At 38.4% G+C, this 14,952-nt stretch overlaps 1 protein-coding gene across 1 annotated transcript in view; it reads right to left on the bottom strand.

Moving 5' to 3' along the window:
- The window catches only part of LOC124802304, an 82,028-nt gene extending 67,277 nt beyond the window's left edge, over positions 1-14,751 (bottom strand). The window contains exons 1-3 of the mRNA XM_047263141.1: positions 14,370-14,751; positions 14,036-14,270; positions 2,276-2,506 (exon numbers count right to left, since the gene is read on the bottom strand). Coding sequence (XP_047119097.1) covers positions 2,276-2,506; positions 14,036-14,270; positions 14,370-14,377 — 474 coding nt within the window. The 5' untranslated portion in view covers positions 14,378-14,751. The remainder of the gene's footprint in view (positions 1-2,275; positions 2,507-14,035; positions 14,271-14,369) is intronic.
- Positions 14,752-14,952: the final 201 nt, after the last annotated feature.

Here is a 14,952-nt window from a genome sequence, read left to right as displayed (position 1 = left end):
CCAAAGTTGATAGGCACCTACTCCTTGGCCAACATGGGGAGGTTACAGCTCAGGTGTCAGCAGTCAAATCCTTGCATAGTCACGGGGCTACCACTGAGTGGGTACATAACACCCCCACCAAGACAGACTGGCTCCTGTGCTGGATTTTGGGTGCAGAGTAGATCCACTTGATTGGTGGGTGCAAAAGATAACACCACACTGTGTAGAGTTAATGCACCTCTAAGGTATTGTTTCCAAATGGCCCAGTCTTCTGTAAAATTTGGAAAGGGGATGTCAAACCCAAAATGGGGACCAGAATTTAAAAAATAAAAAAAGGTGAGGGAAAAGCATTAAAAAAGCAAAAAGAGGGAAAACCTTCAGAAGTCCAAAGAATAATCAAAATATCAAGGTAAGAATGTGACCATATAAAAAGACTCCTATTAGTCGCCTCTTACGACAGTCAAGGAAAGGCTGTGGGTCTATTCTAGACCTCGACACCACAAGTGAAAAGGTAGCTTACAAATCATTAGTGTAACCAGTGAGAAGGGCAGTGTTAGTGCTCACAGGTTTGTTTGATCCATGGGGAGTCTCACAGAGATAATGAAGAAACTGAACTGGCGGACTCTTTCAGATAGACGTAAACTATCCCGAGAAAGTCTACTAACAAAGTTCCAAGAACTGTCTTTGAATGATGACTCTAGGAATATACCACATGCCTCTAGGGATCATGAGGATAAGATTGGAATAATTACAGCAGGCACAGAGCTATTCAAGCAATCATTCTACTTACACTCCGTATATGAATGGAGTGAGAAGAAAACCCAGCATGTAGTACAATGGGACGTACCCTCTGCAATGCACATTACCGTGGTTTGCAGAGTATAGCTGTAGGTGTAGAATGCTTAGGCATACTTTTTTATAAAGTTGTTTATTAAATTCAGTATCTTCAAAAGCTTCTTTCAAGTCCTTCACTGTGATTTTGTAGTGTACACTTTATCTTTAACATAACCCCAAAAGTAGAAATCCATTGGTGATCTAGGCAGCATTTCTATTGGCCTTGCTGCTCAATAACTTTCCCACCAAACACCTTGTCGACCCAGTTTTGCAATAACTATTGCATAACACGGTGGGGCACCATCACATTGAAATTGAAGTGAATTGAAGTTACTGTAGTTTATTTGTAGTCCTGGAATGACATAGGTTGCCAACACTTCCTGATAGTTCTTCAGTTACTGTTCCATCAAACAACCACATCCTAATTAGCCCAGGACAAGAGATACCATCCCTGATGTAACACCACATGGATTCAACTGGTTCTCAAAAACAATTCTATGGTTCTCTTTATACCAATAGGTAAAGCTGTATCTATTGAAATGACCTGATAATTTGAAAGTTGTCTCATCACTCCAAATTACCTTAGATAATGACTCATTATCATCTTCTCTGAATTCATTTAATATCGTTTCACAAAACTGATGCTTAGGAATAGGACTGTATTCCAATATCTCATGTTTGAACATGTTATGTAGTTTGAATTTGACAATAATATTGAAAAGGATAGCTGCTACTCACCATTTAGTGGAGATGGGCATAACAAAAAAAGACTGTCAAACAAGTAAGCTTTTGGCCAAAGAGGCATTACACACACACACACACACACACACACACACACACACACACACACACACACACAAAATCACGGTCTCTGGCAGCAGAGGCCAGAAAGTTTAATATTTGAATCTGACGTTCTGTAAAATTCTCTACGCAAAAGTTGATAAATAACCTACTTCTTATGGCTCTGGATAAGCACTTTTAGAACTTTAAGCTTAGTTTCATCACTTATTAATAGTCTACCTGACCCGTAGCAATCGGCTGCATTTGCACGTTGCTCAAAATGTTTCCATAAATTGTAGGCACCCTTCCTTCCAGATGGAATAGTGTCGAATTATTATTCCACTCATTTATTATTACATTGTAAGCACCATGCTATCACATTTTTAAAGCAAAAACTCTGTCTTCATTAGAAATCATCAGAACAGGTTAGAATCAACAATGTCAGGAATGTCTGGTTTAATAAGGGTACCATCTGGTGTCTGTATCTATAATTATCAGTAACAAACAAGACTGACTAAATGTTTTCAATGTGTTACAATGGGTAGTCACTTTTGGCCCACCCTGCATTATTGCACTTTATTAATATAAAGACTATACCTACTCTAAAAATAAAAATACAATATTGATCTCTTCTGATATGTTTTAACAATTTCCAGTATTCTTATAACTCATTAGTACAAACCTTTGGCAGACGAACGGATGGCATGTTTGCAAAAATATTGCCAGAATGCTGCACTATAGGCACATATATTTCAAAAATCTGCTGCAATTTCTCTGCAAATTTGCTTCCATCTGGGCCAGCAGATGAATGTATGGTCTCAAAATCATTATGATAAAATCGAAGAAGATCAAGTAGTACTTTAGATCTGTATTTAAGTATCCATTCATCAATGTTCTGGTCCGTGCCCACTGTCTGTTAAAAATAATTTGAAATATGAAATACACAATAAATTATGGGCTAGCAGAATTTCTTCAAAATTATTACACAAATATATTAAAATTCAATTAACTTCTCGAAGATTTTTTCTTGCGTAGGGAAATGTATCAGTTATTGTGTTGCTTATGAAGGAAAGTACAGGCTGTTAATATGCAAAATAAATGTCTTCCAGAATTAGTACAGTTTTATTCAATCATCAGTTAATTATGTATAATGTGATCATTGTGGACAGTAGTCAAGTCATTCAAGTAGCTTTTTCCAAGCCATATTGAGACAGACATTAGAACTCCCATACTGAACAATCAGGTTTCTGTCGGTCATTCGCATCTTTCTTGCATGATATTTCAACTGTGTGACTTGTAGTCTTCTTCAGGTGCTGTCTGATACTGATTCCAGAATGGAACGAGTCCGGTATTTATGCCTATGTCGTGCTAGGTGCTGTGCCTGTGTCTCGCACCGTGACAGGTGCCGTGTCAGGCGCTCAGTTTGTGGTACATGCCAACCAAAAGATGCGACTGTAGTGTTTTCTTCTAGCTGTGGCTGTTCTGAACACTGTGCGTGTACTTTATGGTTATTGTCCATTGTCGTCATCATTTAAACCCTCCTGTGATCTTGGACAGTTACTGTGGTGTGCTGTGTCAGGCACTCCATCTGACCTAAGACTACAGACTTAATACCTAAAGATGTTGTACCAAATCTCAAGCGGCAATTTGAACACCACTGGCCTGAAAGTAACACCACAGGCACTGCTTGTGGGCACAAGCTTTGAACAAAATGCCTTTAGGTTAGCATCTCACTTTTGTAGATCAGAAATGGAGAAAGGAGGAGTTGCCACATTCATTAGGAACTGTCATAAATTTAAGAACAGACATTCATAAATTTTGCCTAGAACAGCATATAGAAGCATGTGCAACAGAATTAGAATTTCACAAAAAATCCTTCATAATATTACGTGTATATCGAGCACCTGCAGGGAAGTTTAATCTGTTTGTAAACCACCTTGAAGCTGTACTGGCCCATTTAAAAACCAAAAACAAAGAAATAGTGGTTGCTGGTGATTTCAATGTAGATTTCCTTAAAGACTCTCCCAATAAGAACTTATCTACGTTAGTAACACTATCATCCAACTTAATTCCCACTGTAAAGTTCCCCACTAGGGTAGCCACTTGCTCACAAACAGCCATTGATAATATCTTTATAGAAAAGTCCAATGAACAAAATTATATAGCAAAACCAATAGTCAATGGCCTCTCAGACCATGACATGCAGTTCCTTCTGTTAAATGTTAATACTGAACAGGATATAAAATCTGTTAAATCTGAGCTCAAGAGGGTAATCAATAAGCCAAAAATTGATTATTTTAGGACATTCTTCAGAGACATTCACTGGACTGATGTTTACAGTGCTCATGGCATGAATGAAAAATATAACACTTTTGCTAATAAAGTGCTTACCTTATTCGAACACTGTTTCCCCCCAAAACTTACCAAGGTTAGAGCAAAGTCTACAAAAAACGCCATGGATTATTCGAGGAATAGGGGTATCTTGTAAAACAAAAAGAAAGCTGTATCTGTTAATCTGAAACAGTTCCGATGTTGATGCTATAGCAGATTACAAGAAATACTGCAAAATATTAAAGACTGTAATACGGATGTCAAAGCAAATATATTACAAGGAAAAGATAGTTGTATCAGATAACAAAATAAAGACAATATGGGATATAGTGAAGGAGGAGACCAGTAGAACCAGACATGAAGAGGAACAAATAGCATTAAGAGTAAATGATACATTGGTGACAGATGTGTATAGTGTTGCAGAACTTTTTAATAAACATTTTATAACTGTCACCAAAAAGATGGGGTTGTCAGGTTCGGTAGATGCTGCTATGGAATACCTCAGACCAGAAATTTCAAGCAACTTCCATAGTATGAATTTGACCCTCACTACCCCCAACAGAAATAATGTCCATCATAAAATCTTTAAAATCAAAAACATCTAGTGGGTATGATGAAATATCAACAAAGTTAATTACAGAATGTGATTCTGAGCTAAGTAACATATTAAGCTATCTGTGTAACCAGTCATTTATCAGTGGAATATTTCCTGAATGGCTGAAATATGCTGAAGTTAAGAAGGGAGATAAAGAAATAGCATCAAATTTCCATTCAATTTTACTGTTGCCAGCATTCTCAAAAATTTTCGAAAAAGTAATGTACAGTCGGCTTTATAACCATCTTATCTCAAATAACATACTGTCAAAGTCACAGTTTGGATTTCTAAAAGGTTCTGATACTGAGAAGGCTATCTACACTTACAGTGAAAATGTGCTTAATTCATTAGACAAAAAATTGCAGGCAACTGGTATATTTTGTGATCTGTCAAAGGCATTTGACTGTGTAAATCACAATATCCTTTTAAGTATATTAGAGTATTATAGTGTAACAGGAAATGCTGCAAAATGGTTCAAACTTTATATCTCTGGCAGGAAACAAAGGGTGTTATTAGGAAAGAGACATGTATCAAGCTATCAGGCATCATCCAACTGGGAACTAATTACATGTGGGGTCCCACAAGGTTCCATTTTGGGGCCCTTACTTTTTCTTGCGTATATCAATGACCTTTCATCAGTAACATTACCAGATGCCAAGTTCATTTTGTTTGCCGATGATACAAACATTGCAATAAATAGCAAATCAAGCGTAGTCTTAGAAAGATCAGCTAATAAAATATTTGTGGACATTAATCACTGGTTCCTAGCCAATTCTTTGTCACTAAACTTTGAAAAAACACACTACATGCAGTTCAGAACTTGTAAGAACTGTCCCACGAGTATATAACATACGATGACAAGAAGATAGAAGAAGTGGACAGTGTTAAATTCTTGGGATTACAGCTTGATAATAAATTCAACTAGGAGGAGCACACCACAGAACTGCTGAAGCATCTTAACAAATCTCTGTTTGCAATGCGAATTTTGTCAGACATAAGGGATATAATAATGAAAAAGCTGGCATACTATGCTTACTTTCATTCCATAATATCATATGGGATTATTTTTTGGGGTAGTTCATCAAGCCAAGCTAAAGTTTTCCGGGCACAAAAACGTGCAGTAAGAGTTATATGTGGTGTGAACTCAAGAACATCCTGCAGAAGCCTGTTTAGGGAACTAGGGATACTAACTACTGCTTCCCAATATATTTATTCCTTAATGAAATTTGTCATTAAAAATATATCACTTTTTCAAACCAACAGCTCAATTCAGGGAATCAGTACTAGAAATAAGAATAATCTTCACAAGGATTTAAAGTCACTTAGTCTTGTACAAAAAGGTGTGCATTATTCAGGAACACACATTTTCAATAACTTGCCAGCAGCCATAAAAAGCTTAACAACCAATGAAATTCAGTTTAAGAGAAGCCTAAAGAATTTATTGGTGGCCAACTCCTTCTACTCCATTGATGAATTTCTCAGTAAAACCAACTGATACACACAAAATTCAAGCTTTCGCAACCAACGGTTGCTTCATCAGGAAAGAGGGAAGGAGAGGGAAAGACGAAAGGATGCGGGTTTTAAGGGAGAGGGTAAGGAGTCATTCCAATCCTGGGAGCGGAAAGACTTACCTTAGGGGGAAAAAAGGACAGGTATACACTCGCACACACACCCATATCCAACCGCACATACACAGACACTGCGGTTGGATATGGGTGTGTGTGCGAGTGTATACCTGTCCTTTTTTCCCCCTAAGGTACGTCTTTCCGCTCCCGGGATTGGATGACTCCTTACCCTCTCCCTTAAAACCCACATCCTTTCGTCTTTCCCTCTCCTTCCCTCTTTCCTGATGAAGCAACCGTTGGTTGCGAAAGCTTGAATTTTGTGTGTATGTTTGTGTGTCTATCGACCTACCAGCGCTTTCGTTTGGTAAGTCACATCATCTTTGTTTTTAGATATATTTTTCCCACGTGGAATGTTTCCCTCCATTATAAATATATAAGTACAATATAACTTCTGCGCAATTTCAGTGCAGTAATGTGTTCATTGTAAGTGTGTGTGTGTGTGTGTGTGTGTGTGTGTGTGTGTGTGTGTGTGTGTGTAAGTACAAATAACTTTTTTATTTTAAATTCAGTGCATTAGTATTTGTAAAATGACTTTCATATAGTGTTCATTAAAAAATGACGATCATTCCACTTGGGACCTGTGGATGGTACGTTAGCTTATTTGTTTTAGTTGTAAATATTTGTCATGTATTGTTGTTTTTCTGACATGTTCCACATCCTGGAGGACCTCCTCACTACGGATCAATTGGAATGAAAGTAAATCTAATCTAATCTAACCTGATACGGCATGCCACAGTAACAGAACGTTCTAGATCACAGGAAAGCTTAAACGACAAAATTTGGAAGATAAAATGTCTAGCATGACTTGGATGTCATTCAGAACTTCATACAGAAAGATTGACAACAGATAATAAGCACACAGCAATTGCAACAGCTGTGGCTAGAAGAAAACACTACAATTGCTGCTATTGGTCAACGCATACCATTGCTTGGTGCATCATGGATCAGAAACGGAGCACCTAGCACAACACAGGCATAAATACCAGACTCGTTCCACACTGGAATCAGTATAAGACAGCACCTGAAGAAGACTGAAAGTCACACAATTGAAATATCATGCAAGATAGATGCGAATAACTGGCAGAAACCCAACTGCTCAAAATGACAACACCTCGGTACAAAATCCTGAAGGCATTAGAACTGGTAATACCATTTGTCAGTATAATTCTTCACATTTTTTAGTGTATCATGAATATATCTTCAAAATGAGAATTTTATGTAGAAGAGTAAAAGAAAATGATGTAATAAACCTATATGATTGTGCCACTTCTCATGTTTTAAGAACTGACACTGATTCACTCCCATAAAACATAACACATGCAGGATATCTTATGATAAGACATATGGGCAAGAACAACTTATGTATACAGACTATAATAAAAACATCCAGTCATTTGTATCACTGTACATAAAGCCTACTGTAAGCCAGAAGAGGACAATTTACAGGCCTAAATTATGCCAGGAAAATTGAGTAATGTAGCAGCTAAATGAATTAAATGTATACTTGACACATAGCGGATTCTTTGATTTAAAAAGAGTTCAGATGCATTGCAGTGATTTCATAGTGCCTATACTGTATACAAAATATTCCAAGATTTGTCCTTAAATACAATATGTTTTGGAACAGCAAATATTTTGGGGTTGAACATCTGTAGTTAGAAAAATGACCTATAATTAACATGTTCTCCTTGTGATGCAGTTACTCTTCAAGAAAATAGAACTGAAAAACAAAACGCCAAATGATGAAATCAAATATTTTTCAGGCAACATATGAATTGAGGAAAGGATGGATAACAGGAAGAATAAGATGATGATGATGATGATGATGATGATGAGGAGGAGGAGGAGGAGGAGGAGGAGGAGGAAGAATGCATTAATACAATTGTTTTGGAATGACCCAGTATTCCCGGAGATTAGATGGTTCAGTTTATTAGAATATTTATTGGGCTACGTATGTCATGTCACAAATCTCAACTTGGAATGACACTGCAGATAAAGATAAGAAAGGCAGAAAAGATTTTACAAATCCTGTCAATATTAAGACTGGAACACTTGCTAAGACTTGTTACACATGGAAGAGGAAATTAATCACACCTTGTTGGAAGAATACCAGCAGCAGACACATACCAAGATCTAGGAAATTTTGTCATCTGCAAGGTCAGTTTAATAAAAATGAAGTGTTTTTGAAAACTGTTACCAAATGACCTACATAGATGAAAAACATTGAACACAATAAATTAAATGTAACATTGTAGTAAATAAATTACATATTGTACAAACTTTCCAAAAAACTAAGACTAAAACAAAATCTATGTCTTACAGTTTATAGCAGCTACTCCACATTCATTCTAGTATGATATATAATAAAGAACAAATTTTATATGCTTCTCATTAATTATTACCAGTTCATAAATCATTAATCCATTGTTAAAGAAAATGGGCTACAACTGAATGTTGAGAACACATCCCATTCCAAAAATTGTGTTTATTATAATTTTACTTTCCATTTCCTAGCTTTGAGCAAAGCAAACTCATTGATTATTTCACTGAAATCAAATTTAGAAGCAGTGCCGTACTCGACCAACAAGACAGCTGAATCTGACAGTCTGCTACACCTGTACACGGCCTTACATAGCATTTTTTTTATCATCTTTGATTTGCTAAAACTGCACTGACAAAATGCTGCAGTCACTGGAACTGGCATAAACAACATCAAAACTTTACCATCCTCTGAAAAAGCAATCACAACCCACAAATTAAAAAAAATAAAATAAAAATAAACTTCAAAGTAACCAAATGAGAAGCCGTGGCAGTGCTCATCATCAGCTCTTCTACTGGAGTCTGAAAGCCACTGTTTCATTAACTAGCTCAGCTGAATAAATATTTCTGTTATATTTGGCACCAGCGTTGCTGCATATATTTCAAAATTAGATACAGAGCTATCATTTAAGATGACCATGTCAGGAAATTAAAAGTGAGATCAAATAGTGTGTTGTTATATGTGAGATCTGTTTCCCATTTTATTTACTATTCTGTCAAATATGTTGAAGCCGTCTAGCTTCAGTTGTTTCACTCTAGCCGTCAGCTGGCAGAGAAAGGGAAAAGTCAGAAGCCTTAGACTGTTAAACAACAAGTTTGCTTCAGCACCTGCTGCCCAGCCTTTGAGGTCCTACATTACTGGAGCAAAGAAGGAGCAAAAATTCTAGTGTTAAACAAGAGCTAGCAGTGTAGGCGGCATCAGTATGAACCAAGCACACTGATGACACACAACCCACATGACGCCTATTCGGTAGCAGTTATTTCTTTATGACACTATTTGGATGAAATGGCAGTGTGACAGCAAGGTCTCTCTACAATCCGGGGTCAAGGGAAAGGGTTCTTCTCACAAGCAGAAGATACACCCATGCTCATAAATTAAGGATAATACTGATACATGGTGAAACATCACTCTGTTGGGCGCGGGTTTAATTCACCTCAGGGTATGACCATGTGGTGTATTTGACCTGCGGTCGTCGCACGGTGGCACTGGCAGCAGTCCACATACACAGAGGTGTGTTGGTGCATGTCAGAGTATGGTGCAGCGAGTAAGTGTACAGACATTTTCAGACGCGCTAATGGTGACAGTGTGTTGAAAATGGCTCAAAGAACACATATTGATAACATTATGAGGGGTAGAATACTAGGGCGACTGGAGGCTCGTCAAACACAGCAGGTCGTAGCACGGGCCCTCCGTGTGCCACAAAGTGTGATCTCAAGATTATGGCAACGATTCCGGCAGACAGGAAACGTGTCCAGGCGCTACAGTACAGGACGTCCACAGTGTACAACACCACAAGAAGTTTGATATCTCACCATCAGTGCCCGCAGAAGGCCATGGAGTACTGAAGGTAGCATTGCTCGGGACCTTACCGCAGCCACTGAAACCGTTGTTTCCAGATACACAGTCTACAGACAACTGAACAGACATGGTTTACTCACCCGGAGACCTGCAAGGCGCATTCCACTGACCCCCGGTCACAGGACAGCCCATAAAGCCTGGTGTCAAAAACACAGTACATGGTCATTGGAACAGTGGTCCCAGGTTATGTTCACGGACGATTCTAGGTATAGTCTGAACAGTGATTCTCGCCGGGTTTTCATCTGGCGTGAAGTAGGAACCAGATACCAACCCCTTAATGTCCTTGAAAGGAACCTGTATGGAGGTCGTGGTTTGATGGTGTGGGGTGGGATCATGATTGGTGCACATAACCCCTGCATGTCTTTGACAGAGGAACTGTAACAGGTTAGGTGTATCAGGACATCATTTTGCACCAGTATGTCTACCTTTTCAGGGGTACAGTGGGTCCCACCTTCCTACTGATGGATGATAATGTACAGCCCCACCGAGCTGCCATCGTGAAGGAGTACCTTGAAACAGAAGATATCAGGTGACTGGAGTGGCCTACCTGTTCTCCAGACCTAAGCCCCATCGAGCACGTCTGGGATGCTCTTGCATCTACATCTACATTTATACTCCGCAAGCCACCTAATGGTGTGTGGCAGAGGGCACTTTACGTGCCACTGTCATTAGCAGCTTTCACTCAGTTAATACTATGCAGAAATCCAATCTGCAGGTGGAATGCACTTCCTTGACTCTTGCGCAGAAAGTTCTGCTGTATCCATTTTCAATAAGCTACCACAAGAACTCAAAAATCTTAGCAGTAGCCCAAACTTTTTTAAGTCTAAACTGAAGAGTTTCCTCATGGCTCACTCCTTCTATTCTGTCGAGGAGCTCCTGGAAGAGCTAAAAAATTAAGCAAATTCCAGTGTTACATTGTTGATTTTCTTTATTTAAACTTACGACTTGTCGCCTGAATATGTTTTTTTATATTTCATTTTATCTGTTTCTACCATCGTGTTATAATTTCATGTATTGACTCGTTCCATGACTATGGAGACTTCTCCTTAATTTGGTCCCACGGAACAATAAATAAATAAAATTACCTCTTGGTCAACATATCGCTGCATGTCTTCAAACCCCTACGACACTTGACACTTCAGGAGCTCTGACAGGCATTGGTGCAAGAATGGGAGGTTATACCCCAGCAGCTGCTTGACCACCTGATCCAGAATATGCCAACCCATTGTGCGGCCTGTGTACGTGTGCATGGTGATCATATCCCATATTGATGTCGAGGTACATGTGCAGGAAACAGTGGTGTTTTGTAGCACATGTGTTTCGGGACGGTTTTCTCATCTTACCACCAATACTGTGGACTTACAGATCTGTGTCGTATGTGTTCCCTATGTGTGTATGCTATTAGCACCAGTTTTGTGTAGTGTAACATTGTGTGGCACCACATTCTGCAATTATCCTTAATTTATGAGCATGAGTGTAGGAACACAAGGGGATGAGAACTTTGGTGCTTTCCTGGTTAATTTTTAAAGCACAATTTTTTTTCTTGTTTTTAACTGGTCAGGTTTTGCACCCACTCCACACTCAATGAGTGTGCCCTTGGCAGGGGCCTATCTCACCATGGCCTCAGTATGGCCCTGATCAGCACAAGAACCTAGGAAAACGTAAATCAGAACGAACTGTTGGCTATTTAAACCCCATTCCTACTGACTTGAGTCCAGAGTCTTAACCACTTTGTCACTTTTACCTAGGAATTACAATTACGAACAACTTAAATTGGAAAGAACACACAGAAAATGTTGTGGGGAAGGGTAACCAAAGGCTGCATTTTATTGGCAGGACACTTAGAAAATGTAACAGACCTACTAAGGAGACTGCCTACACTACGCTTGCCCGTCCTCTTTTAGAATACTGCTGCGCGGTGTGAGATCCTTACCAGATAGGACTGACAGAGTACATTGAAAAAGTTCAAAGAAAGGGAGCACGTTTTGTATTAGCACGAAATATGGGAGAGTGTGTCACAGAAATGATACAGGATTTGGGCTGGAAATCATTTTAAAAAAGGCGTTTTTTGTTGACGGAATCTTCTCACAAAATTCAAATCACCAACTTTCTCCTCCCAATGCGAAAATATTTTGTTGACACCGACATACATCGGAAGGAATGATCACCATGATAAAATAAGGGAAATCAGAGCTCGTACGGAAAGATATAGGTGTTCATTTTTTCCGCGCGCTATCCGGGATTGGAATAATAGAGAATTGTGTATGTGGTTCAATGAACCCTCTGCCAGGCACTTAAATGTGATTTGCAGAGTATCCATGTAGATGTAGGTACCTCAACTGACAACATAAAAGTGTGTGTTTTGTGTTGGGCAGGGGAGATGGGAGGGGGCATTGGGAGCAGGGGGGTGGGGGTGGGGTAGCAAGAGAGTGAGACATGGGTCTAATGAAATAAGCAGGAAATAATTATAGCAAAATTTCAGAATATATTGTGACAGAGGAGCTGCACTTCATCATCAGGCACGAGGAAGTATCTACAAATGTTCAGTTTTCATGTCACTACAAAAATCACACAATACGTTGTGACTAGCGTTTTCCTGATTTCATTTATCTTCATATGAAACTCTCTAAGATATTAGACGTGTTAACTGAGCTGTTGCAGAAGGTACAGAACAATGAATTTCTCATTGTTTAAGATGACTAGCTCTGCAGGTCACATTAACCACAAAGAAAGAGTACTAGGCACTGTATCTGTTGAACATAGATCAAAAACAAAGAAAGTTGTACATACTATAAAATGACAAAAATTATTTAGCAATGAAACTTGGAAAACATGATCAGTAGAGGTGTGTGGGATAGTATTTCATGGAAAACTTCTTTACATTATTGGTAAATCTCACAGCTTCCATCACGTAAGCCATTACATTTGTAAGAACACTAACAATGTCCCTCCTATATGCTTATCAAGCAGTAATAGATGTACTTACCAATATGATACAGGTCTGCTGTGGGATGCTTAAAATGAAAAGCTTTTAATTTCACTACTCACGCAGCCAGTGTTGAAACAATGCTCAGTGCTTCAGACAGGCAGCTTTATGGAAGATTATTCAATTGAAAATATGATCTTGTACAGAATCTAGTCATGGAATTATATTTAGCTTTCAGATGAAAATTAATATAAATGAAATAACCACCTTCATTTATACTTGGGAGGTCACTGAAATATTGATGGGAAAGGATTTAAAACACACACAGTCTACAATATGAGTTACTGCTCCCATCGTGCCTCTCTCTGATTAATTAGTATAATCTTATTTACAGATCTATAACGTAATAGTTCATAGGAATACGCGGTATGGCATATTACCAGATTTTTTTCCTAAAATAAATTCTTTGACTTTTGTAGGGTTTTTCTTGCAGTGGCATGGTTCAGATGTCTGCTAAATCAGATTTATCATCATTCCGGTGTCACTTCCTCAAATGTTCACCTACAGTCAATTATACTTCCCTTCATTATGTAATTCCACATTACCCCAATTCAAAACCAATCCCGCACTTTACAACAAGAGTCCAGATGATGTTACAGATTTGTTATGTAAGCAATCTCTTACACAAATTAGCGCAGTTTTAAAGTTCTGAACCACCGACCCAAAGCTTCCCACCACTTTGCCCAATAGCTATACTTCTGTATTCAATTCCATATTTCGGTATATTGTAGCTCACAGCTCTCTAATCACATTAAAATATTTTTAGATGGTACTATCTTATACATGGACTGAGAAAGCGGCATCTTAGACATTTAGTAGAATTCAAATGTCATACAAACATAATATCATGTTGCATTTAATACTGAAACATTAAAAACACACTCCATGACACAGCAAATGCCCCTGAACAGGCTGTCTCATTGAAAGACTGGTTTAATGATGGACAGTGTCTAATTGTGATTTTATAATTATTCATATAACAACAATTGATAACAATATAAACTCACAAGGATAAATCTTCCACACTGCCATACGAGGAATTTCCCACTGTTCAGACACAAGATATTGGGACAGCTAAAAGACGACCTGAAGAACTGTGTTGCCCCCATAAGCTGCCCACACAATACCATTTTCTGCTGCTCAGTTACCCAGGCAGGATGAAAATAAACAACAGCTTCTTGTGGATCATCCTCCTCCTTCTGACACTTCTGTGTGTCATACACAAACATAATAAACAATTCCCTGAAAATAAATAAATCACGTAAAATGAGTACCAATAAAATACTGAAACACGTAGACCGAGTCCCATTCTGTAACTGTATTTACACATCTGGTTCTTACTTTGCCATTTTTAAAGTTACAACTCTTTCATGTGATCTAGTGGGTGACACTGGCTCGTAAATGTCCAGCACTCGTTCCTACGGCTTACAGAGTATATTTGTTTACACTGGCTAAAACTTCAGTTCCAAACTGTTTTGCTGTGCTCGGGGCGGGTGCGTTGCGCACAGCTTTTGGAACACATTGTGTTATGTAAGCGGTCAATTATTCAGCCCATATTTTCTTCTTTCTTTTTTCTACTGGATGACTGCATGCAGGTGTTCATGCATTCCAGAAATTACATGGCAGTAGCCAAGTCATCCCGAAGAGGGTGTGTATTTCCAAACTTGACAGTGCTCAAATTCATCAAAACACGCATGATCAAGCTTTCTAGCACTAACTGTCACAAACTCCGACTGTTAAATGTAATCTTTGTTCATTACGTCAGAGATGTGCTTAAATTATCTTAAATTCCCTCCAATTTCGTATTTGTTGTCCAGTGAATAGCCTGCTGAAGTATTACTTAACCTGTTTCATTATAATAGTTGTCACATAGATGCTTTGGGGTTTTTTTCAAGAAATATTTGACTACGCAAGAATTTAATTT

This window comes from Schistocerca piceifrons, chromosome 1 (genome assembly GCF_021461385.2).
Source record: "Schistocerca piceifrons isolate TAMUIC-IGC-003096 chromosome 1, iqSchPice1.1, whole genome shotgun sequence".
Taxonomy (NCBI): Eukaryota; Metazoa; Arthropoda; class Insecta; order Orthoptera; family Acrididae; genus Schistocerca; species Schistocerca piceifrons.
This window is presented reverse-complemented; position numbering and strand designations above follow the sequence as displayed.